Consider the following 24,542-nt stretch of genomic DNA (forward strand, 5'->3'; position numbering starts at 1 on the left):
TAGCCTTCAAGAATAATATATATGTTAGACACAAGAATATGATCGTTGGAAAACGGTTTTGTATTGTTTTTGACATTGCAACAGTCATATTTCACTTTCTAACAGGTTGTTGGTGCTATTCGGTTCCAAGAGCAAAATGGTTGAATGAATAAACAGGACAGATGAGCAAAAAGGTTGAATGAATCTAACCGGTTGGATGAGCAAAACGGTTGAATGCATGTGGTATGGTCTTGTGATTATAAATCTTGTTTAATTGATTTCTGAGCACAGTGATAAATACAAAAGTTGTACTTTTTTCTCTTAGCTTTTCATATAATCAATAATCACTCTAATTTGAGTTTATGATAGAGAGAATGCGTGATACTGTCACTGCTCATGTTCAGCCGGAAGCTGTATCTGTGTTGCAGACCATCAATTTCACCGCGATTTATCAACTTCTTTTAGCTTCGATTCAGACTTCAATATTTGAAAATTAGTTATATACCATTGTCGTATATTTCCAACGCATGTTAAATCGTTCCATTATGAGATTCGAGCAGAGATATATTGCCAACAAACCAAAGCTGGTCTATCGAGTCGTCCGACTCGAGGATGTTAGACCGGTCGGAACTTGCGACCACCATTTCGTCTCAATAAATCTGAATTTAGTCAGCCGGCCTGAAATATGATTTCTAGAGAATTGAGTTGGACTTCAAACAGTTTTAGCCTATAATCATTTGAATGACAGGTTTGAGAGATATCATCAAAATATTTCATCTCGCCAGATTTTCGGCTTGACTTCATTTGAGTTCGAGTTTGTCAAATATCTCAACTTGACATCTTGCAACTAAACAATTGAGTAAATATATTATGAACACAACAATAAGTTTCGTTATTATCAAAATCAAAATTATTAGCGTCTATGCAACCCAACAGAACAAATTTTGATTTTTTTCCGATATCTTGCATTAAAATACAAAATAATATATTTTTTATTACATTTCAAAAGAAACCATCCTGAACTTTTGACTATAAATCCCTAGTTGTAGTAAATAAATTACTTTTTTATAAGGAATTTTTGTTAAAAAAGTAATTTTGTAAAATCGTGTTGGGGATCGATACAGAGTTTAGAGCATGGTGAATAAACTCTTTTTTTTGTTGGATATTTTTGCAAAGGGTTATAGAATCCTGTTAGAAATTATAGCTTATCTTGTTCGAATAAATATCCAGCAGATCACAATAAAAAGTGCGGAAACGATATGATGGTATGAGGGTGAAAACAATAAAACAGTAGGTAGTAGACAGTGGTTGTTTCTGGAAGTTCGAAGATGAAATCTTCTACGTTTCTCCTTCTTCTGTTTTCAAAAGGTATCACTAAAAGACTTTGGTTATTACAGTACAACTCTTGTACACACCCACTTCAGTAGGACTTACCCTTAGCCTACTGAAACTCTTAGTTTCACAACATAATAGAACGAACACAATAAAGTTCTGGAAAAGACTTTTTTCCAGGTTACATACTTTTCTCAATAAGATATAGTAAAGTAAATAGTTTGTGAAGAGATAACGAAACAGCATCACAATATGATCTCAGAAGATCAGATAATTGCTATAACGAGTGAGCTGTTTCTCCGTATGTTGAGCTTGAAGATATAAAGCAGGTCTTTGATTGCTCAAAACAATGTTGGATATAGAATGTGTTCTTCGAAAATGATAAGCGTTATTTTCTATATAGGATTGATCCTTATGTATACAGAAACCTTGAATCCAACGTCTATAAATAAAACGACTTCTTTGACTCTGAGTAAATCGACTTTATCACCGAAAAAAGGTCCTGCAGAAAACTTCAGAGTAATCAGTCTTTGCTTCATACCAAAACTAGTAAGGAGCGTTAAATGTCTTCGTACATCATTAATGGTGCAATTAATACTAATACTAGGTAAAGTAAGGGTAACATTTAAGACTTGTAACTATCAAACGAAAGACGTTAAGTTCTTTTTTCTGCTTAAGCTAAGTTCTGCTTCTGCTTTTATAAGCCGTTATGTACTCGAAAAATATTGTTTCTGTTTAAGCGATACGAGAGCTTCTGCTTATTATACTGTCTTCTGATTTAGCTATCATGGCCTACTGGTTTTGACTCTCATCACCACAATTAAATTAAGTCTAAAAATTTTTCCCTTTGTGGTGATGTCAAAACCTAGATGTTAGTAACGATGAAGAACAGTAAATATGATATAAAGCAGATAGCAATTATAAAAAGATACTTGATAAGCAAATAAACAAAAGAGTTCAAAAGAGTTTAATCATCAGTGCCAATATCTCTGAACATTGTTTTCTCATCCTGAGGATCTTGATTTCTGAATGAAGATTCTGCGTGATGTATGCCGTCTCCAGTCTGTCTTCCCCCTTTTTGGCATCATTGTCCTGAATTCGAGTGAGTAAGTCATACACTTGGCCAGTAAGAGTAATAATTCCATGATTCAACATCTCTAGATATGGTGCTTGATTCGAAACTCGTTCATTAAGAGCTTGAATAGATTGAGATTGTGACTCAATCTTAGTATCAACAAGTTCAAGTTTTGAATCCATAGCTTCAACTTTGTTAGAGACTGAGAGAATATAGATGAATCATGATCAGAGACAGTTTTGATGATATCATCTTGACCTATCAAGATGTTACGTTGGCTCGAGAGAACAGTTTGCCTGAAAACACTGGTTTCAACATGCAGCTTGGCCAACGATTATGCTGTGCCAGTGACCTCTTTAGAGATGCGGTCACGGAAGAATTTGGTGGCACTAACTTCACCAGCATGTTCATAAGACAACTGTTTAACTATCTCTGAAAGATTGTTCATATTTATTTGCAGAATATCTATCTGAAATTCAAAATCACACTGGTCTTATGGGGATGGAGTTCTTTGTAGTATATGATGTTTGATATATAATTTTTGAACTAACTCTATTTGGTGAATTAACTCTATTTGGTTACGTCTATACATATAGGAAACTTATTCTTGTATTTATTATTATAAGGCGACACAAATATAAACAACTTCATTTTGGTTATAACAAACAATATCTAACTATTATAGATCAAACCGTATTTTTTATGTGTTGACAGACACCAAACCGAAGTTCAAGAAGTACAGCCTCAATGCCTTCTAGAAACGGACTATTAAAGATTTGATCATATGAGTGCTTAACCGGGTGATATGTCTAGCCAGAATATTCAAACTTGACTATTTGAGTATCAAACCGGATTTTTTTCAAGCCGAAACGAGCTCTACAAGTCTTAGTACATTTAATCTTCGAGCTGGATTCACAAATTTCAAAGCAATCCTACCTACGAGCTTGGTTAGAAACAATGCCATCAGAAGACCAGAATGTCTCCAAAAAAATAGAGAATTGTTGCAGGTCTTCTCTTTCATGAATATCAACTTTTCGAAACCGTTTATTACACTTTTTGACAAGGCCAACAATCATTGAATGAAGTGTAAGATGAATCAAGAAATGAATTAAAAGTTTCTTTTGCATCAGATAAAGCAAAATTCGAACGTTGCAAGGATTTGAACGTTTGAATCAAGAAAAACTATAAATTGAGAATATATTCATTCATTTGAAGTCCCTGAACAACTTACAATCTACAATCTCTCAATTTCTCAAGATATTCGGGCACACTTATTTGAAAATTAATAAACCGATTCAAGTTTATATCAAATCATCATTTATCAACCAGAGTTTCTCACAACTTCTCAAACAATCTTTAATCACTGTTGAAAGTTGTTGATTTGATTGAATCAAATGATTCGTATACTTTTACATTCGTTGTATTTTATTTTAAGTTGTACTTTATATTTCAATTTAAGCAAATGATAAAGCCTCAATTGAAGAGGGTTGGTACAAGTCATTGTAAAACCAAAGTACTCTAGTGAATTTCTTTCTAGGAGCATCCACAATAACATGGATATTTTTCCCAAATATTTGTGGACCTATTGTTGGAACATTTCATGTTCGTAATATTTATTTTGATGTTAACAAAACTTGTTATTGTATTTTTAACATATTTTCTCAAATGTGAAGCTATTAAAACAATAAGCAAGCTGCAATTGAATTATGCACAAACTGAATTTCGGGCAAGTTTTGGTATTTTGATGATATCTCTCAACTGTATAATTCAAATGTCAATCCGCTAATTTGATTGATCAGAAAACTCAATTTGGAACAAGTCGTATTTCACGTTAGTTAGTCAAAATCGGATGTTATCGAGGTCTAATTGATCGGTGAATCACCAAATTGATTACAAGAAAACAACAATCAGTTGGGTATGAGCAGTTACGGTATTTTGGTCATATCTCTCAACTCGGTTATTTGAATGAAGCGATTCAGTATGCGTTGGAAAGATATGACGATGATCTACAAATCATCTTCAGAAGTCAAAGTCTGCATCGAAGCTTAAGATGCTGATAAATCACGATAAAACTACTAGTTTCGCACAAACTGAAATCATCTAGGCTGATTTCAGCACACCAGCTGAAACTGAACTGTACTGAACCACCAGCTGACCAACTGAACTGAACTGAACCAGCAGCTGACAACTGAACTGAACCAGCTGCTGACCAACTGAACTGAACTAAACTAAAATAGACCAGCTGAAACTGAACCGAACCAATTGAACTGAACCAGACTAGCTGAACTGAACCAGTTGACCATAGTTGACCACTCGGGAAAATGTCTACTAAAACGAATTTGATCGTTGCAATTTCAGAAACAGTACATAAACTTTTCAAACGGTCATATTCTTGTGTCTAACATATATATCATTGTTGGGGTCTATAAATACAACATCTAGAAGATCAAACAAGAGCTTTTGAAGATGATTCAAAGCATGAGCAATTAGCATGAAAAAATCAGCTAGTTGAGAGCACAAACCCTTGTGTGATGATACATTTGAGATGTACACTGTAAAGGATAAATTCCTCACACACAATCACTCACACATATACAATAGAGTTGAACTTCAAATATTAGTTGAGTGAGTCTTCACACAAAGACGTAAAACAAAGTGTTTGTAGTCTTTGCATATGAGACATTAAACAATATGCTGATTGTGAGGTGCTGCCTGCAATCTTAAGTGCTAGGAGTTCTAGTTGGGTACTGCCCTTCTGGAGTGGGTTTGTACAAGGTGTTGTATAAATCAAAGTCTTCTAGTGCATCCTTCCGAACGGGAAGAAGGGGTGGCGTAGGAGCATTTGAAGTCTCCGAACATCCATAAACAAATTCGTATCTATTTATTTATTGCATTTACTTATCATTTTCATTGTTTTTAAATATGCATTGTTGAAACATTTTTTGTGTTCTTCAAATACAAAAATATTGCATACAAAGTGTTTTATAAAATGCTTCAACCAAAATATTTTTATTCATTCAACTTGCATATATTTTAAATGCTTTACAAAATATTTAATTGGTTTCTACGAAGGATTATTTCGAGTGTCTTCCGCTTGATTTGAACACCAAAGTCGATTTAATTCATCGGTGTTAATATTTCAAGAATCGAGCTATTGTAGCTCAAGGATTTATCCCCCTAACCGATCCTAACACCTGTGGTTCACATGATCAATCAAATTATCCACTATTCAAATATCTCATTAATCAAATATTTACGGGTCTCAATTTCACTTTAATAACATCTTTTTTCATTTAAATAAAATCATTTATTCTTTCCTAATAAATATATCTATATTTTAATTAATTTCATCTACAATTTAATATTATATTTTTATTAAAAAATAAATTTAAAAAGTATTAACAAAATTATTTAATCTCCAGTACACATAATTTAATATTAAAATTTTATTTAAAAATAGATGATACAACATAGGAACACAAATGTTTGAAAAATCTGAAATGCAGTACAAAGTGACACACAATTAATTAATAAAAAATAAAAATTATTAAAAAATTATTGGTGGGCACCAGCCACATCTGTCCAGTTGAGAAAATGCTTTTTACAGTAAAAAATAGTCGAGTCAGGTTTAAAAACCATCTCAAGCTCAAATATTTGAAACTAGTTTTAAGAGTTTATTCATCCTCTCTAAACTCTAAACCCGATGCTAATAAGTGGTATCAGATAGAATTTCCTCAACTTTGATAAAAATATGTTCATGGCTTATTTTAACAAGATTTTAATTTTATCAAAAGTAGATTACAATGGCTGAAAAATTTACATACATTCACCTTTCTGCCTATGATGATGACATGTGGTATGTCATCGTAAATGGATCCATGAATATCCTCATAGCTAACACAAAGATAGTGGTCATGAGGGAATCAAAAGATCTCAATAAGCTTGAGCGGCCTGATCTTTTTTGCAGACCATAAGACATATGAGTTTGAACTAGGCATCAGGATTAAAGATGATTCATATACATACCAACCAACCAAAGCTATAACCCTCACTGGTCACTGAAGAGCCTCCATTTTTAAAAACCTGTAGAGCATATTTGCAATGAGACTGTGTCATTGTTTGTCAAAACGTTCAGTAAATATATGCAAAAAAATTCAATCTAATTTTGTTATACCATATCATAAAAAAAGACAATCAGATGATGATCAACCATGTTTTAACTATGGCAAGAAAGGTTATTTTATTGCAGATTGCAACCAGCCTAAGAAAGATGAGAAGAAGCCCTATGAGAAGAGAATCTACATGAATGAAAAAAAAAAAAAAAAATCATTCAAGAAGAAAATCGATCAGAAGGGGGATCTTTATGAGTAAAGAAAAAATACATTACAAGCAGAATGTCTTGGCCATAAGGACATAACTCTGTGACAGACCACTTCAGAAAATATACATATTGGATAGTAAGAATGATCAGCCCAAACAACATTATGTGAGAACAAAGACACAACATAGCACCCCATGTGATTTTTCTAACCTCACATTTTTCTATACACACACAGTTAGTTCTATTAGGTTAATTTTAGTGTGAGTCTCGAAAGGGTTAATTCGATCAGCACCCAAATAGATTTGGGTACCAAAAGATTATTTCAATAATAGCAGGTACAAAAGAAAAATAAATTCAAACAATCTACCTAGTAATTGGACAATGGCTGCTCTATACACATGACCGGAGATGTCAAACTGCTTTCAGAAGTCAATGAATGCAAATGACCAAAACACACCTTTGGGGACAATTCAAATGGTAAGGCTATGGATTAGGGTAAGATTATCCACGACAAAATCATTATTAAATATTTTTTTCTAGTTGAAATTTGTGCTACAACCTGATTAACATTAATCAATTGTGAGATAATGGTTGTTTAGTTGAATTACACAAAAACATGCATTGTAAAGTCTATCAATGGTGACATTATTCTAACAGGACGAAGATAACAAAACACATACAAAGTTAATTGATTTGATGAACAACTTTTTGTTGCTATGAATGGTAATAAGCATTGGTTGTGGCACAAGTGGATAAATCACTTGAATTTCAAATCTATTTCGAGTCTGAGAAATCAAGAGTTGGTGACATGTTTGCTCACAATTTATTTTTCTAAAAAAATATGTATCATATGTCAGTTAGGCAAGCAAGTAAGATCTAGTTGGTACTAAAAAAATATGCACCAATATGTACTCCTCCACCAAATACTTGGATTTACTGCATATCAATCTAGTTGGTACTATACCAGTAAAATCTTAGGGTAAATGAGATAAACTCTAGTGATAGTACATGATTACTCCGTGTATAGTTGAGTGATTTTTCTACCATACAAATACCAAACCAATGTCCACATGGTCAAGATTTTAAAAAGGCTACAAAATGAGAAATCTCTAACGATAGATAAGATAAAAAAAATGACAGGGACACTGAATTTACAAATAAAAACCTCTCATCCTATCTAGATGACCAATTAATCAAACATAAGTACTCTGTTTCAAATAGTAACAAACAGGAAGATTGGTGAATATCACAAGAGCTGAAGGTGGTGGTTGTGGAAGTGCGGGTGGAAGCAACAACGTACATTAGTGTTAGGATCGAGAAAGAGTTTAGAGGGGAGGGTGAATGAAATCTTTCAAATTTTCTTCTTTAAAACGTTTGTTTCAACCGTTTTTAGGCGGTTGAAAATTCTTCTGAAACGGTTGAAATTTGTGAACCACTATTAAGTGCGGAAAATTGTTCACAATCTCCAATAGAAACTTAAACACGTTAACAAACTTAATCAACAATTAGAGACTGGAAAAACAAGTGCTTGTGATAAGTAAAGTGACACAAGATTTTTATGGATGTTCGGAGAATGAATACTCCTACGTCACCCATTCTTCCTTCTTAGGAATGTTTCCACTAAAAGATTTTGGCTTACAAACTTTTTGCAACAGCCCACTCCAATCAGGACTTATCACACTGCCTGTTTTGGAACTCTTAGTGATCACTTTACACTACTGGATATTTAAGAACACTTAGTTCACCAGACACCAAGACTAAATCAAATAATCAAAAGGTTACTGATATGAACAATCAGTTTGGTTTGGTAGCACGAAATTGATCCTTAGATGATCGAATGTAATTATGTTCAAAGCGTACTGAAAGAGCGATGAAGTGTGTAGACTTTTGATAGAGCTCTGAGATCTTTGTATAAGCTAGCAATGAGATTTTTAGCTGTAAATCGAGAGGTGGTTTTAGCCAGCACACTCCTCCGTTAATATACACGATCTTCTTAATGGTCGGGAAGGACACAGCAACGTTAACCTGATCCTCTGAACAGATGTGTTGTTGTCGTCTTTATGAGCATTATTTTTTCTTCAATAAACGCATTTAATGTTCCTTTTGCTCAGCATAGTTCTGAAGCGCTTTTCTTGAGGAGTTTCTTTTATGGTAACTGTTTCTAGCATCAGAACTTGAAATCTATACTTGGTCTTCCTTTTCTGGGATAGAGACATAAATGCAGATCATTCTTGGGACTGATGTACGTATACGTTGACTTCAAGGCGGTGTAATACTTTGATTGTATTAAGCAGGTCAAAGAATGTCTTTGAGTAATAAATGATTCTCTTTAATGATCCGGTTCTGAGGAGGATCATTTAAGTCCAAGCTTCTCTTTATTCAGAAAATAGAATTTGCCAGCGATATGAAATAAGCGGTTGAGACTTCTTTGAGCTTTAGCCGGTTAGAAAGATATTCCATCTGTTGAGCTGGGCGGTTGAACTGATACATATCACATATATAAACCGCAGCTGTTTTCGTGCTGTCTTTTTTTGTCATACACCAAAATTCATGGGAATAATAATTTCTTAACAATTTCCCCCTTTTAGGTCATGACAAAACCTAGCTGTAAGGCTATGTAACACATAATTTTGAAGAAGATATATAAGAGCGAAATATTGTATTTCATTAAGTAAATTAAATTACAATATTCAAAATAACCAACTGTTTGTAAAAAAAAAAAAACAAATTAGTGTTTCTTTGGACCTTTACTTTGTTCCACTGCTTTGGCCTTGTCTTCTTTTTCTTTCAACTCATGCAATTCCTTCATAACAGATAATTCTGCTTCTTGAATTACCCTTTGTCGCTCTCTTTCTCCCTTTTTGACATCACCATGAACAAAGAAAGTCATAATCTCTGCAAGCTGAGCACCTTGGGCATTTATGCGTTGTTCTAGATTTGTTTGAAGACGAGTTTGCTCCGATAGGCCAAGGCATAGGTTAACATGTGTAGAATTGTGTTTTGCTTGCTGGAGAGAGATACTTGTTTCCATGGTGGAAAGATCATTTCGGAGAGCAGACTTCATTGATTGATATGTGTAGCCGGAATGTTAAAATTGGACTATTTAAGTATCAAACCAAATTTTTTCATTGATTGAAAGGCTTCTTTTAGATCAAATTGGTTTCGATTTAGAGCCAGAATGGATTGATCCATAGTGTTGAGTCTGGTCAGAATCTGCTGTTGGCAACTTTCTTCTTGAAATTCTTATTCTTCAGGATTGCCTTCTTCAGATAGTAAGCTGTTATTGAGAGAGACCAGTTGAGAGGAAGATAGTTTTTCAGCAAATTGTGACAGTTCTGGCTCATGATGTTCAACCGTATTGCTCTAAATGATTTGATCAATATCTTCAGTTGAAGCAGAGGTTTTAGAGCCGGTGACATTTGGTTCCTCTGGTTTTGCTGATGGAGGACTAGGTGGAGGAGAGTGTCTAGGCATTGAAGAAGTATTCAGCTCGGTTTCTTGTAATTCCTTGGGAGAGGTCAACAACCGTTCTGGAAGAGCGTTTGGATCATCATTAGTGGGAGGGCTTGTTGGAGAACCCGATTTTTCTTGAAATGTGGCAGCTTTATCAAAATCAGATAAAAACTCCACTGCCTCATCAACAGAAAGAGTTTGAGCTTCTGCAAGATGAAGTGGAGGCAGTTGTGTAGACGCATCAATGTCAGAGATTGTGGGGACCCGGGTGCTAACTCGTCTTCTTCAATCATTGGGACTAATTGGATCAGTTGTGTATGCTTAAAAAAAAATTTCTTATATATATACATCATAACATTACTAGCCTAATATATACAAGCATACAACAAGTTAAGTTTCTTTATTATACAAGATCAAATGTAAAGTTTACAACACATGATCCACTTGAAAATTTTTTCCATTTACAAACCATCTAACTAGTGTTTGTTTCCCATCATTATACGTCTAGAAATAAACCACCAGTTTCATATCTAAGCCCGGATCACCACGCTAATCATCACTCGTTCAAGCTCTTCTCGGTACTGATCCTGTCCCACCTGTTGCCATGCACACATACAAACACGACAACAGCTGGAAACTCGGGTGAGAATAAATCCCAGTATAAAACATGTATACATGTAATGCATAAGATCATATACAAAACATAAACCATGTATCAAGAACATGAATCATGATTTTATAACACATTACTGAATACAGATAAAACTCTTGACTCGACTCACATCTAAGTCTAGGGATCCCGGTGTGAATAAGACGTAACAAATCTCCCACCTACTCTCCCAATCGGGGTGGCGGTACGTCTTATTCCTAGACTCCGGTCCTTTCTGTATCGAACATCTACAATAGGAATCGATCTTCTCCTAAGCAATTCGATACCACCGAACATCTAGTAACTTGGCTGCTCTGCCAAGGACTCATCTATCTTAAGTGCATATCTATAATTCAATAGACAAAATATAAACATCTCAAAGCATAAACAATCTAGTATGTGGTTTATGGAAACTCCAGTCCAATCTGACTCGAGTCGTATCTCCCGGTTCAACATTGATTTATACCTTTCTTTGTTTGGTGTTTGGTTGGATTAAATCAATCCCAATCTTCCAAACCTTCAATACCAATCTGAAATACATGTATAAGATGCACTATATCAATCTTCAACTCAATGTATGAATACCGATATGAATCTCGATGCATTTCTACGGCATAACGATGTAGTCTTGATATACCGGCAACTTACACATCATAATAACAATATCACCAATTCGTAACAACAATGATATGCATATCATAACCCCAAAATTCTGTACAACTCATACCATATAAGCTGGAAAATCGATAACAATCGTATACGATAACATTTCTTCGATCCGGTTTCGATTCTACGGCGTCTAACATATCAACAACATCATATATGAATCATATCCGATTTTGACAATATCATAATTTCAAGACATAACAAAACGTAATAAAACTTATGTCCCGTTGAAGCCTGCGTCGATAGAAACACAGTATCAAAGTCGGATTGCAAATCTAATGGACAGATTTCACACAATCACAAATCTAGACTCAAGAACTTTAACTTCTCTCGGTTGGTTTCGTTTCTCCTTGCTGGAAATCTGAAGAGAGGAATTGTACTTTGATATATATATCATGCATGAAGAAGGGCAAGTGGCTTCATCCTAACACAACACGTCTCACGCATATGCGCGACCATCCTTGGCGCATATGCATGAGACGCTATGTCTCGGCAGCTCGCGCATATGTGCGCCCTCATTCGGCGCATATGCGCGAGGTCCTTCACAATTCTTCACAACTCTCGGGTACCCTCGCGCACATGCGCGGATCCATGTCGCGCATATGCGCGAGGTGCTCTGCCTGCCTCGCGCATATGCGCCCTGTCCTGGTCGCACATATGCGCGAGGTGTTCTGTCCTCGCACATAATTCGGTCTTCTTTTCGTCTATTCCCGGTCTAATCCTTTCCGTCTATAATCACATTAATTATCACCAAATCATTTCAGTTTAACATGATAAAAATCTCGGGCCTTACATTTCTCCCTCCCTAAGATCTGATTTCGTCCCCGAAATCACAGGTAATCAAATCATATATCAATCAGATACCATAAGAAATGGAGAATAGAAGTTAAATAAGAATACTCACATCAGTGAAATGACTCCGGGAATCTTTGTCTCATATCTGACTCAGTCTCCCAGGTAGCTTCCTCAATGCCATGAGGACTCCATTGAATTTTCACCAGCAGAATAGTCTTCGTTCTGAGTTGTTTTTCCTTCCGATCAAGAATCTGAATCGGTTTTTCCATATAACTCAAAGTGTGGTCAAGTTCTGCCTCCTCTGGATGAATAATATGTGAAGCATCAGGGAGATATTTCCGTAACATTGATACATGAAAGACATCATGTATCTCAGATAAAGAAGGCGGTAATGCGAGTCGATAGGCACGATCTCCTATCTTCTCGAGAATCTCATACGGACCGATATAACGAGGAGACAACTTTCCTCGCTTGCCAAATCTGACAATGCCTATAAACGGAGAAATCTTCAAGAATACTCTATCCACCTGCTCAAACACTAACGGTCTACGTCGAATATTTGCATATTTGGCTTGTCGATCTTGAGCCGTCTTCATTTTTGCTGAATCAACTTCACTTTCTCAGTCATATCTCTGATCATGTCAGGTCCAATCTCAGGAACCTCAGAGATGTCATCCCAATACAGAGGAGATCTGCACTTCTTGCCGTACAATTCTTCAAATGGTGCCATTTCTATGCTCTTCTGATAGCTATTGTTGTACGAGAATTCACAAAGAGGTAATGAATCTTGCCAACTAGTGCCAAAATCTAGCACTACAGCTCTAAGTATATCCTTCAGTGTCTGGATAGTCCGCTCTGACTGTCCGTCGGTCTGTGGATGGTATGCGGTACTCAGATGTAACTTCGTACCTAGAGCCTGTTGTAAACTGTGCCAGAAATGTGAAGTAAATCGCGGATCACGATCTGATACGATAGACTTCGGCACACCATGCAATCGAACTACCTCTCGGACATAGATTTCTGCCATCTGATCATATCTGTACGTCATTCTGTAAGGAATAAAGCATGCTGATTTGGTCAATCTGTCCATCACAAACCAAATCGCATCACAGCCTCGGGAAGAACGTGGTAGTTTCGTAACGAAATCCATGGAAATATGATCCCATTTCCATTCTGGAATAGATAAACTCTGTAGTAAACCCCGGGTTTCTTCCTTTCTGCTTTTACCTGTTGGAAATTCAAACATCTAGACACGAACTCTGCAATGTCAGATCTCATTTGTTTCCACCAAAACTGTTTCTTCATATCATTGTACATCTTTCTGCCACCAGGATGAACACTAAACCGACTACGGTGCGCTTCTGTCAAAATCTGCTCTTTTAAGTCTGAAACATCTGGCACCACAAGACAGTTATGCACATATAATACAAGATCACGAACCTGATATTCAGATTGATGCCCTGATCTGACCATCTCAATTGATTTCTGAATATTTTGATCACTTTTCTGTGCTTCTTTAATTCTCAATATCAACTCGGGTTCGACTTGCACAGTATATAATTGCACTGGTCTACGATCTGTCTCAAATACCATCCCAGACAAACAGCAATATTCTATCAAATTCGAAACGCCAATAGTCGATAAGGATAAAGAACATATCTTACGACTTAATGCATCAGCTGCTGCATTGGACTTTCCTGGATAGTATTTGATTTCACAATCGAAATCCTTCAATAAATCCAGCCATCTTCGTTGTCTCATATTCAACTCAGACTGTGAAAACAGATATTTCAGGCTTTTATGATCAGAGTAAATCTCAAACTTCTCACTATAAAGGTAATGTCGCCATATCTTCAAAGCAAAAACAATGGCCGCCAATTCAAGATCATGAATTGGGTAGCGAGTCTCGTGTGTCTTCAGTTGTCGTGAGGCATAAGCGATAACATGACCCCGTTGCATCAACACGCAACCCAACCCTTTGTGAGAAGCATCACAGTAAACAACGAAATCACTAGTACCTGAGGGGATAGTCAGTATCGGTGCACTGGTCAGTCTCTTCTTCAATTCAAGGAAACTGGACTCACAATCCTCAGACCAAGCAAACAGAGCATTCTTCTGAGTCAGTTTAGTAATTGGCTTCGCAATACTGGAAAAATCTTTGATGAATCGTCGATAGTATCCTGCTAAACCCATAAAACTACGAATCTCCGGCACGGATGTCGGTCTCGGTCAAGAAATCACGGCTTCAACCTTGCTAGGATCCACTGATATACCATCTCCGGATATGATATGACCCAAAAATACAACCTCTCTCAACCAGAATTCACATTTCGACAATTTTGCATATAATTTCTCAGCCCTTAAAATTCGCAACACAGTTCTCAAATGCTCAGCATGCTCAATCATCTTCTTTGAGTATATCAAAATATCATCGATAAAAATAATTACGAAATCATCGAGATACCTCTGAAGAACACGGTTCATCAGACCCATAATCACAGCTGGAGCATTCGTCAAACCAAACGACATGACAATAAACTCATAATGTCCATACCTGGTTCTGAACGCTGTCTTTGATATATCAGAATCTTTGACTCTCAGCTGATGATATCCCGATCTCAGATCAATCTTGGAATAAACCGAAGAACCCTGCAACTGATCAAATAAATCATCTATCCGAGGCAAAGGATATTTGTTCTTTACCTGTCGCTTTGTTCAGTTGTCTGTAATCAAGGCAGAGCCTCATGGAACCGTCTTTCTTTCATACAAATAGTACCGAGCTCCCCAAGGAGAAACACTCGGTCTGATGTACCCCTTGGCTAGAAGATCTTCTAACTGAGTCTTTAATTCTTTTTATTCTATTGGCGCCATTCTATACGGAGCTCTGGATATAGGAACAGTACCTGGTATAAGATCAATACTGAAGTTTATCTCTCGAGCTGGAGGTAATCCTGGAATCTCATCCGGAAAAACGTCAGCGAACTCACACACCACTGGCAAATCTGCCAATGAGGGGCTCGATTTCAGTATATCTACTGAATACTAGGAATCCCTCCGCTCCCTTCTGTAGTAATCGAGTCATGGCTAACCCTGATATCAAAGGAATCCGAGATCTGGAACATTTACCGTAGAATTTCCACTCATCAGCCATCTCCGGTCTGAACCGGACAATCTTATGAAAACTGTCTACGGTAGCTTTGTACTTGGTTGGCATATCAATTCCGATAATACAATCAAAATCAGACAACCCAAGTACAATGCAATCTAACTCAATCTCATCACCCTCGAACTGTAGCATACAATTTCTAACAGAAGTCACTGATATCAAACCACTCCCCAAAGGAGAAGAAACAGATACTACAGTAGATAATGACTCGACAGGCAATGCATGTATCAATGCAAATCGTTCAACTATAAATGTATGGGATGCACCAGTATCTATTAATACATGAGCAGGGTAACCACAAAGGAAACAGTTACCTGCAATAACATCATCCGGTGCGTCCTGAGCCTTTTCTTCAGTTAATGCAAACACACGGGTCTGTTGTCTCGGAGGTTGGCTCGCTGTCTGGCTTCCTCCTGGCCTTGACTGGGACTGTGCAGGTGCCGGCTGAAAAGAGTGTACAGAAGATGCCTGTCTCTCCGTTTGAGCTACTGAACCGGATGATCCCACACTCTGAGATCGATGTGCACCTCTCTGTGGGCAGACTTTAGCGAAATGTCCCGGTTGTTTGCAGATGTTGCATCTACCAGTCACTCCTTGGCACTGCTCTGTGGGATGCCTTCCACCGCAAGTAGTGCAATACACACCTGTGTAACTCTGACTAGGACCACTGGAACTGGATGAAGTGCTGCCAGATTTCTTGAACTGTTTTCCTCTGGCTTTCAACCAATCTTTCTTTCCACTACTGCTACTACCACTTTCGAATCTAGGAGGAGGTTGTGAGAACTGTGTGGTAGGCTGTGGAGGTCTTGGGGTCTGAGCAATATACGATGCTCCTCGCTGCTTAATCAAGCCAGCTTCAGCACCTTTCGCCCTGTTCAAAGCATCAACAAAGTTTTTGGGTCGTCCCGTATTCACCAAAGTAAAAATGTCATGATTCAAGCCGTTGATAAACTGATCAGCTACGGCTTCATCATTCTCGGCCACGTGCGGTGCAAAACGTAGCAACGTAGAAAATTCTGCAACATACTCTTCAATGTTCAACTGCCCTTGTTTCAAGTTTGCAAATTCTGCCCCCTTATCCTTTCGATATGACACCGGAAAGAAACGCTGAATAAAACTCAGTTTTAAAAACTTTCCAAGTAACTTCTGTACCTCTCTGTTCCAATGCCCTCTTAATTGTAATCCACCAATTCTTTGCAATTTCTTGTAATTGATGCCCAATCAGTTTCACTCTTCGTTCATCGGTGTAGTCGAGGGAATCAAACAACATCTCGATATCATCTAACCAGCTTTCACAATCAAAAGAATTCTCGGTGCCTTTCAGTGTCGGTGATCTGAATGACTGAAATCGTTTCAGCAATGTTTCCATTGGTGTAGCCGTCACATCCATAGGATCATTGGATGTACTGCCCTGATCTGGCACTCTGACTGCTGCTCTTCGGGGAGGCATATCTGATTATCAAAAGGATTAGTTCTCAACTATATTTATTCTATCTCAGTCCTTCTCTGATCATCTTACTGCTGATCCAGAATCGGTTCTGATTCATTCTTTACAAGTACACATTGCAATTACTAAAGAAATCAAGTAAACATGTACTTTCAAAGCAATAAAACATGCTTTCATGCTAGCATAGAACATAAGTATAATAACAATACAATATTCTCATGCTAGTATCAATAAGTAAGCAAGGAAAAAGAACTCATTCTATCCCTGCTCACTCGCTTCTATCTCAGGCTAAGGAACCTATTGCTCTGATACCACCTGTTGTGGGGACCCGGGTGCTAACTCGTCTTCTTCAATCATTGGGACTAATTGGATCAGTTGTGTATGCTTAAAAAAAAATTCTTATATATATACATCATAACATTACTAGCCTAATATATACAAGCATACAACAAGTTAAGTTTCTTTATTATACAAGATCAAATGTAAAGTCTACAATACATGATCCACTTGCAAATTTTTTTCATTTACAAACCATCTAACTAGTGTTTGTTTCCCATCATTACACGTCTAGAAATAAACCACCAGTTTCATATCTAAGCCCGGATCACCACGCTAATCATCACTCATTCAAGCTCTTCTCGGTACTGATCATGTCCCACCTGTTGCCATGCACACATACAAACACGACAACAGCCGAAAACTCCGGTGAGAATAAATCCCAGTATAAAACATGTATACATGTAATGCATAAGATCATATACAAAACATATTCATTCATTTGAATCCCCCGATCAACTTTCAATTCTATAAGCTCACAGTTTCTCAAGATTTTCGAGCACACTTATTTGAAATATTCTTAAACTGCTAATTAGCACTCATGTTAAAGATTATATCAAATAATCAAGGATCAACCAAAGCTTCTCACAACTTCTCAAGCTGTTCTTTAATCATTGTTCGCGAGTTGTTGATTCGTTTGAATAAAATGATTAATATACTTTTACAGTTGTATTATTGTCTAAGTTTTTTTAGAGATTTCAATTTAGCCAAGGGATAAATCCTAAATTAAAATGAGTTTATACAAGTCGTTGTAAAACCATAGTGTTCTAGTGAATTTATTCTTAAGTGGAAGAACGCGAGACGTAAAGAGATTAAGTTTTGAATTTCAATAAAAATCTATTGTGTTGATTATTTTACCACATTTATTATTTTTTGGTTAACATTTTCAAACGCTTAGTCACTTGATTACATTATTATCCAGATCCACCCGTACCTTTTCTCACTTTGAAAATCGCTTTTAAGTGGTCCAGCCACATATGTCCGGTCGAGAAAAAAACTTTTATAATTAAAACTGTTGAGTCCGGTTTGAGAATCATCTCAATCTTAAATATTTCAAAAATAGTTTTAAGAGTTTATTCACACCTCTATAAAATCTAAACTCAATCCTAAGACAACTATAGATAAATTAATAGAGATTAGTAATTAGTCATTAATATTTATACATAAAATTACCAAAATTAGTATTGATTAACTCGATTTTACAAATAATCATAAATAAAAAAATGTTTGTTAAGGAAAAATTACAATTTTGATCATGTAATTTGCATGTTTTTCAATTTTAAGTCATGTTAACAATGAATTTACATTTTTATTCCTATAACTTACATTTTTTTCATTTTTAGCATTGTTACGATAAGTTTTAATTTTTAGCATTGTAACTTGTATGTTATTTTTAAATTTTTATCCTTTTTACCCGAGTTCATTATGTATTCAGGTCAAAAAATGACAAATTTTTTTTTTTAAAAAAATATAAGTTAAAAGATCAAACATGAAAAATATATATGTTACATGACTAAAAATAAAAATTCATTGTTAACATGACTGAAAATAGAAAAGTGTAAATTACATGACTAAAAATTAAAATTTATAAACTAATTATGATATCGATCATAAAATTTTTACTAAAATATTAATTACGTAAAACAAGATGCTTCCTATGTTAAAATAATATAAAGGGATTTAAATTTATAAATAAATATTTATTAAATGCATTGCATCAAAATATATAAAAAGGAGATATTTTTATATAGAATTTCATTATCCGAATTTGATATAAAGGCTTATGCAAAGATTCTAAACTATTATTTTCATTTATTTTTAATAAATTTTTTTGACAAAAAATCTAAAAATAAAAATAACCAAGGGTGCCAGGTGGCCATCGCCCCACGCCCAACCCACGTACTTTACAAGAAAAGGAGAAGGTCTATGACTCTTGAAATAGATTTTTTAGTTTTGGTGATATCAAAAGGTAATTCATTATACTAGTATTGTATGTATTTCAGGTACTCAATCGTTGTATTGAAGATTCAGAAGAAGCATTGCAATCGGTCTCCAGATGCAGAGCTTTCCAACTGTTTTAGCCTTAGCAGCCCATTTTATCTACTCAACCGTTCGAACATACAAGTCTGTGATGCACGACCACTCAACCGTTCACTTTATCAAATCATACTTGAAAACGGTTAAGTAAAGATAACGTCATACCTTAAGCCACATGTCTTACAAAGATCTCACTTATTTTATCAGAAAATTTTGACTATCTAATACTGCATTACAAACAAGACATCGGAAGATCAAAATGTTTTTCGAAAAATACATAGCTCAGAGCTGATTACTTTTTGTTGTGAGCAACTGTTCCTTTCCGTATTTGGAACATGTCAAATTGCTCATTTAATGAAGTATACCAAGAATTAATAAAGGAAAGAGACAACAATGCTTTTACATTAGTTGAGATACAGTCGAACGTTCAACCAGAAAATAAAAAGAGCGCTATAAATAAGACGATGTCAAGAAGAGCTAAGAGAGATAGAACACGCATTGGAAGCAATATTTTTACAAACTAGCAATATTCTCGGAGAAATTCTGAGCACTATTCATACTAATATTCACTAGTGCTCAATGGCGCTCACTTCAAAATCATTTATCAAATCATCAAATATTTATCAAGGGCTTCAATCAATCACTCAACCATTTCTGTAAGTTCGTTTGAGGAGTTGATCGACAGTTTGAATCTGATGATGCATTATTTCTGAATATATGTTTGTATTGGTTGTTTGATCATGCGTCTCAACCATTTCTAAAATTTAACTAGGAATTTCAGCTTAGGCAGTAGATAAAGCATAAAGTTAAAGCATGCTGTAACAAAAAGATATAAAAACAAAGTCTTGTAGTGAAATTTTACATAAATATAAGAAGAGGTGATGTACGAGTTTGAATCCCTGAATATCCATAAAAATCCACTTGTCATTTTATTTATTGTACTTATTTATTTATTGTTTGCGTACAAAAGTATCATAAAAACCATCAGACCGTTTTTCGCACTATTTGTGGTCCGACCGTTTTTAAGAGTTGAGAAAATAAGTTCACATTATTTGGCAATATTTTAGAGAAAATTTTAAAATTTTTATTTACCGCCCTCTAAACACATCTCCGATCCTAACGCTCTATCCATGTTTCTGTCAACATTTTTGGAGAAAGTTTGTCACACATATTTGTTCAATTCGATTTATCTGACTAAAATATTTTGAATAATATCGTGTTAATTCGGAGATTTATTCAGTGTACATCAAAGAGTAACGGTAGTTTAAAAAAATAGTAACATGATAAGGCTGTGTTCAATAGCAATAATGGTTAAGATAAGATAATATTATTATAATTATACTTCTACTTTATTGAATTTGATAATATTGGTCGTATTATCAGGCAAATCCATTTATTAATTGGAAATAAATAGTAACAAATTTGTGTTAGGTCGCAACCAACCAAGCCTAATAAATGGAAAGAAATATCAATTTTTTTATTTGATTGCTCACAAAAATTTATCGAATATAATAGAAACATAACAGCCGTAAAAATATATATAATAGTTATCCCTGTCATTTTCGCATTTTATATTAATTATTACTATTTAAGAGCCGTAATTTCTGACTTTTTTTAAAAAAAAAATTTGACCATTTTAACACGATTTAGATTATAATACAAAAATCAAATGCAATAAATATTCACAACGCATACTGATAATTTTCAATTAACATTAAGGCAAAAATTTGTGTGAGACACTCTCACTGGTCGTATTTTGTGAGACGGGTCTCTATTTGGATCATCCATGAAAAAGTATTACTTTTTATGCTAAGAGTATTACTTTTTATTGTGAATATGAGTAGTGTTGACCTGCCTCACAGATTAAGATCCGTGAGACGGTCTCACATAAGACCCACTCTACTCTAAATTTTTTTTATTATCATCTTATAAGCGCACTTGATTTTAGAAACACGAGGTTTTAAACATATTAATTTTGTATAATTTATGTTTTTTTTTCAAATTTTTAAGAGGGTGTTTAATATTAGAGTAAGTCTCTTGTGAGACGGTCTCAAGAATCTTTATCTGTGATACGGGTCAACTCAACCGATATTCACAATAAAAAGTAATACGCTTAGCATAAAAAGTAATATTTTTAATGGATGACCCAATAAGATATTCAAGCCACGAAATTGATCGGTGAGACCGTCTCACAAAAGTTTTTGTGAAAAAATTATAGACTTATTGCATCCCAATAAAAATAAAACACAAAGAACACACATAATTTGTAATTTTACTTTTAATATTCGAGAGCTATTTTCACTTACCAAAATACAAAATTTCATAATTTGGACTGTATTTTGGGGGTACATCTAATAAAATAATAAAAAAAAACAACCGATTACACGCGTACAAAGCCAAAATAAATTTACTTACGACAAATATAGGGCAAACTGGAAAATATCTATTATCTTTTTTTCTTTTTTTTTTTACGGTAAACTTGCAATTTATTGAGTAAAATCATTCTTTACTAGTTCAACCAACTAAGAAAGAAACTCACCGTTCATCCAAACAAAAGATGAAGGGAGTGAAGAAGCAAAAAGTGCAATAGTGTGCGCTACATTATTAGCCGATCTAGATTCATGGATAATCTCTGAAACCACCGATGTCTTCAAATCATTAAAGATTTCTAGAGCGCATTTCCCAACATATCCCAAGTCATCCTCCATGGCCGTGACTGCACGCACTGCCAATAAAGAATCTGTTGCTACTTGAACATCCTCAAAATTCTTCTCATACAGCAGATTAATCCCATCCCTTATGGCAAGTAATTCTCCATGGACCACCGAGATGGGTTGGTTTATTTGCTTCCCGAAAGCCAAAAGAAGCCTGCCTTGTTTGTCCCTCACAACCCCACCTACACTGTAACGACTTAATTTCTCATTGACACAGGCGTCAACATTCATATTGAAGGGAAATATTTATTCCTAATTTTAATTGATATATCTTATTGATTTAAATTATTTCCCTAATATTATGTTTCCTTGTTGATTTAATTTAGTTTCATATTTAATATGATTTTGCCTTTCTTAGATAATGAGATAATCATTTAAATATATTCGTAGATATGTTATTTGTGATAATGAATTGATGAGATATGGTAGTAGTGTTTAAAAAGAGTTTATTCCTAATAAAACTCTTATCTTTCCGTGTGAAGTATGTTACCTTTTGGAATGAAACTCCACATCTATAAATAAGAGACCAAGACATCATTGAGCTTCTTCTTCCTCTCGGTCAATATTCACTCACGTGTGCACGTTCAGAATTTCAGAGAAAACCTTATTCAAGAGACGTGCTGTGTGTAGAAGAGTGGTGATAAGGTGTTGCCGTGAATGTTAAGAACATCTGCGGACAACATCTGTGAAGAAGTTGGCCGAAGACTGTTTCTCGTGGATCTCCTTTTAGCAACACGTTTTGCTTTTTTGTTTAGTTTTATTCTGATTATTTGTTTTAGAAAGCATTTGTTTTCTCAACTTGTTGAGGAAATTGATTTTAGTGAGAATCACTAGTGATTGGTTTTTGTAAACGATTGGTTTTTCTAGTGATTAATTTTTGCCATAAGGCACCACACAAGTATTTATATTTGTGCAAATTTAATCTCGTCCATCTATTTATTTAAAGTCAATTTGTGTTTTAAAATATAATATTCTGCTGCATGTTGTCCGAAATGTTGTAACATTTGGCACAACACTTAATTCTGATTAAACACAAATTCATTATTTTATATCCTATTCTGATATTGTTATTATTTGTGATATCTGTCGAACAATACAAGTTCTTACACATCTTGAACGAATTTCTGTCTGCTGGTTTCCAACCTTTCCCAGCCCTGCATTTAGATGTTCCATTAACATGCTTTTCCATTGATCTTGCGGCATTAAAGTTCGAGAGTAAAGTAGAGCTCCAAGCTACAGATTGTTCCAGCACACCATCACCTTCATTATGTAAAAATTTCTGCTTTTCTTTCCATATAGCCCAAGCAAAAACTGCAAAATGCTCAAATTCTTACTTTGACAGTTGTGCTCGCATCCATTCACAGCAATCCAGTGTAGCTGTAATCGATGTTGCCTTGAATAGATGATAGTAACCTGCTTCCTTCCACAGATGTTTGATGGCTTTACAATAGAATAGAGCGTGACAGGTAGAGTCATAAGCAAATTTGCATAATGAGCAATCCGTGCCAATTGGAACATGGTGGCGCTGCAGGTTTTGTCTAGTAGGGATGATATCTTGAGACACATTCCACCAAAATATGCGGACCTTAGGTAGGAGAGAAAGGCTCCACAGGAAGGACCACCAACACTGAAGTGTATGTTCGGATTGATTTTCAGGTGGAGAGAAAAGTCCCATTTGAAGTCGGTATCCATCCCGTACAGAGTATTTTCCTTTACTGTCAAATCGCTAGAACTGAGTGTCATGGGCCGATTGGGCAGATAGACGGATCTTGAGAATTTCTTTGGCCACATAAGGATTGAAAGTGATCAAGATAAGCTCACGGTTCCAACTCCCCTCCCTGATCAGTGAGCTCACTTTATCATTAATCTGCCAATTCCCGGTAGGCTTTCCAATGCTTGATATCATTCCAGGTACCCATTTATCCTCAAAGATATGTATAGATTTGCCATCACCTATTCGCCACAACAAGCCTTTTTCAAGTATATTTCTGCTCCAAAGAAGTGACCTCCAAATAAATGAAGGATTGCTCCCCAGCCTATCATTCAAGACATTCCCAAATTTAAAGTAACGGCCCTTAAGGACCCGAGCTGTTAGAGAATCTGGGTAGCGAATGATACGCCACGGCTGTTTAGCTAGAAGCGCTTCATTGAACTCGACCATTTTCCGAAAGCCCAGCCCTCCTCTCAGTTTCGGCTTACAGAGGTAATCCCAAGGTCTCCAGTGCATTTTTCGCTTTCCATTCGATGTGCCCCACCAAAAATTAGCACAAGCCATTTCAATCTCCTTACAGACGGATGCAGGTATTCTGAAACAACCCATCAATTATCTTTTTTTCAAGTACATGATATTGTACAAGATTATAAAGATATAATATAACTATCTACACTATTAACGTGTCTTGAGCGTGTATTTGAGATTTTCTTATCTAGGACAAAAAAATGACAAAGAAACAACGAAATCTACCTAATTAAAATAAGAAAACTACGCGCAATCAGCGAAAATCGAACTTGATATCAACAAATCTCATAGCTTCAATCTTAACCATTTGTTCAAGCTCATCGGCGGCAAATA

At 35.5% G+C, this 24,542-nt stretch overlaps 1 protein-coding gene across 1 annotated transcript; it reads right to left on the reverse strand.

Annotated features, from left to right (window-relative positions):
- Positions 1–23,696: 23,696 nt before the first annotated feature.
- On the reverse strand, positions 23,697–24,290 carry LOC142521301 (putative mitochondrial protein AtMg00310). The gene has a single exon (XM_075624524.1). The coding sequence runs from the start codon at positions 24,288–24,290 to the stop codon at positions 23,697–23,699; it is 594 nt and encodes a 197-aa protein (XP_075480639.1).
- Between the last annotated feature and the right edge of the window lie 252 nt (positions 24,291–24,542).

Source organism: Primulina tabacum, chromosome 12, assembly GCF_025594145.1.
Source record: "Primulina tabacum isolate GXHZ01 chromosome 12, ASM2559414v2, whole genome shotgun sequence".
Taxonomy (NCBI): Eukaryota; Viridiplantae; Streptophyta; class Magnoliopsida; order Lamiales; family Gesneriaceae; genus Primulina; species Primulina tabacum.

Excerpts from the sequence above, each read along its gene's own strand:
- LOC142521301 (XM_075624524.1), bottom strand. The coding sequence starts at position 24,290 with ATGGGTTGTTTCAGAATACCTGCATCCGTCTGTAAGGAGATTGAAATG.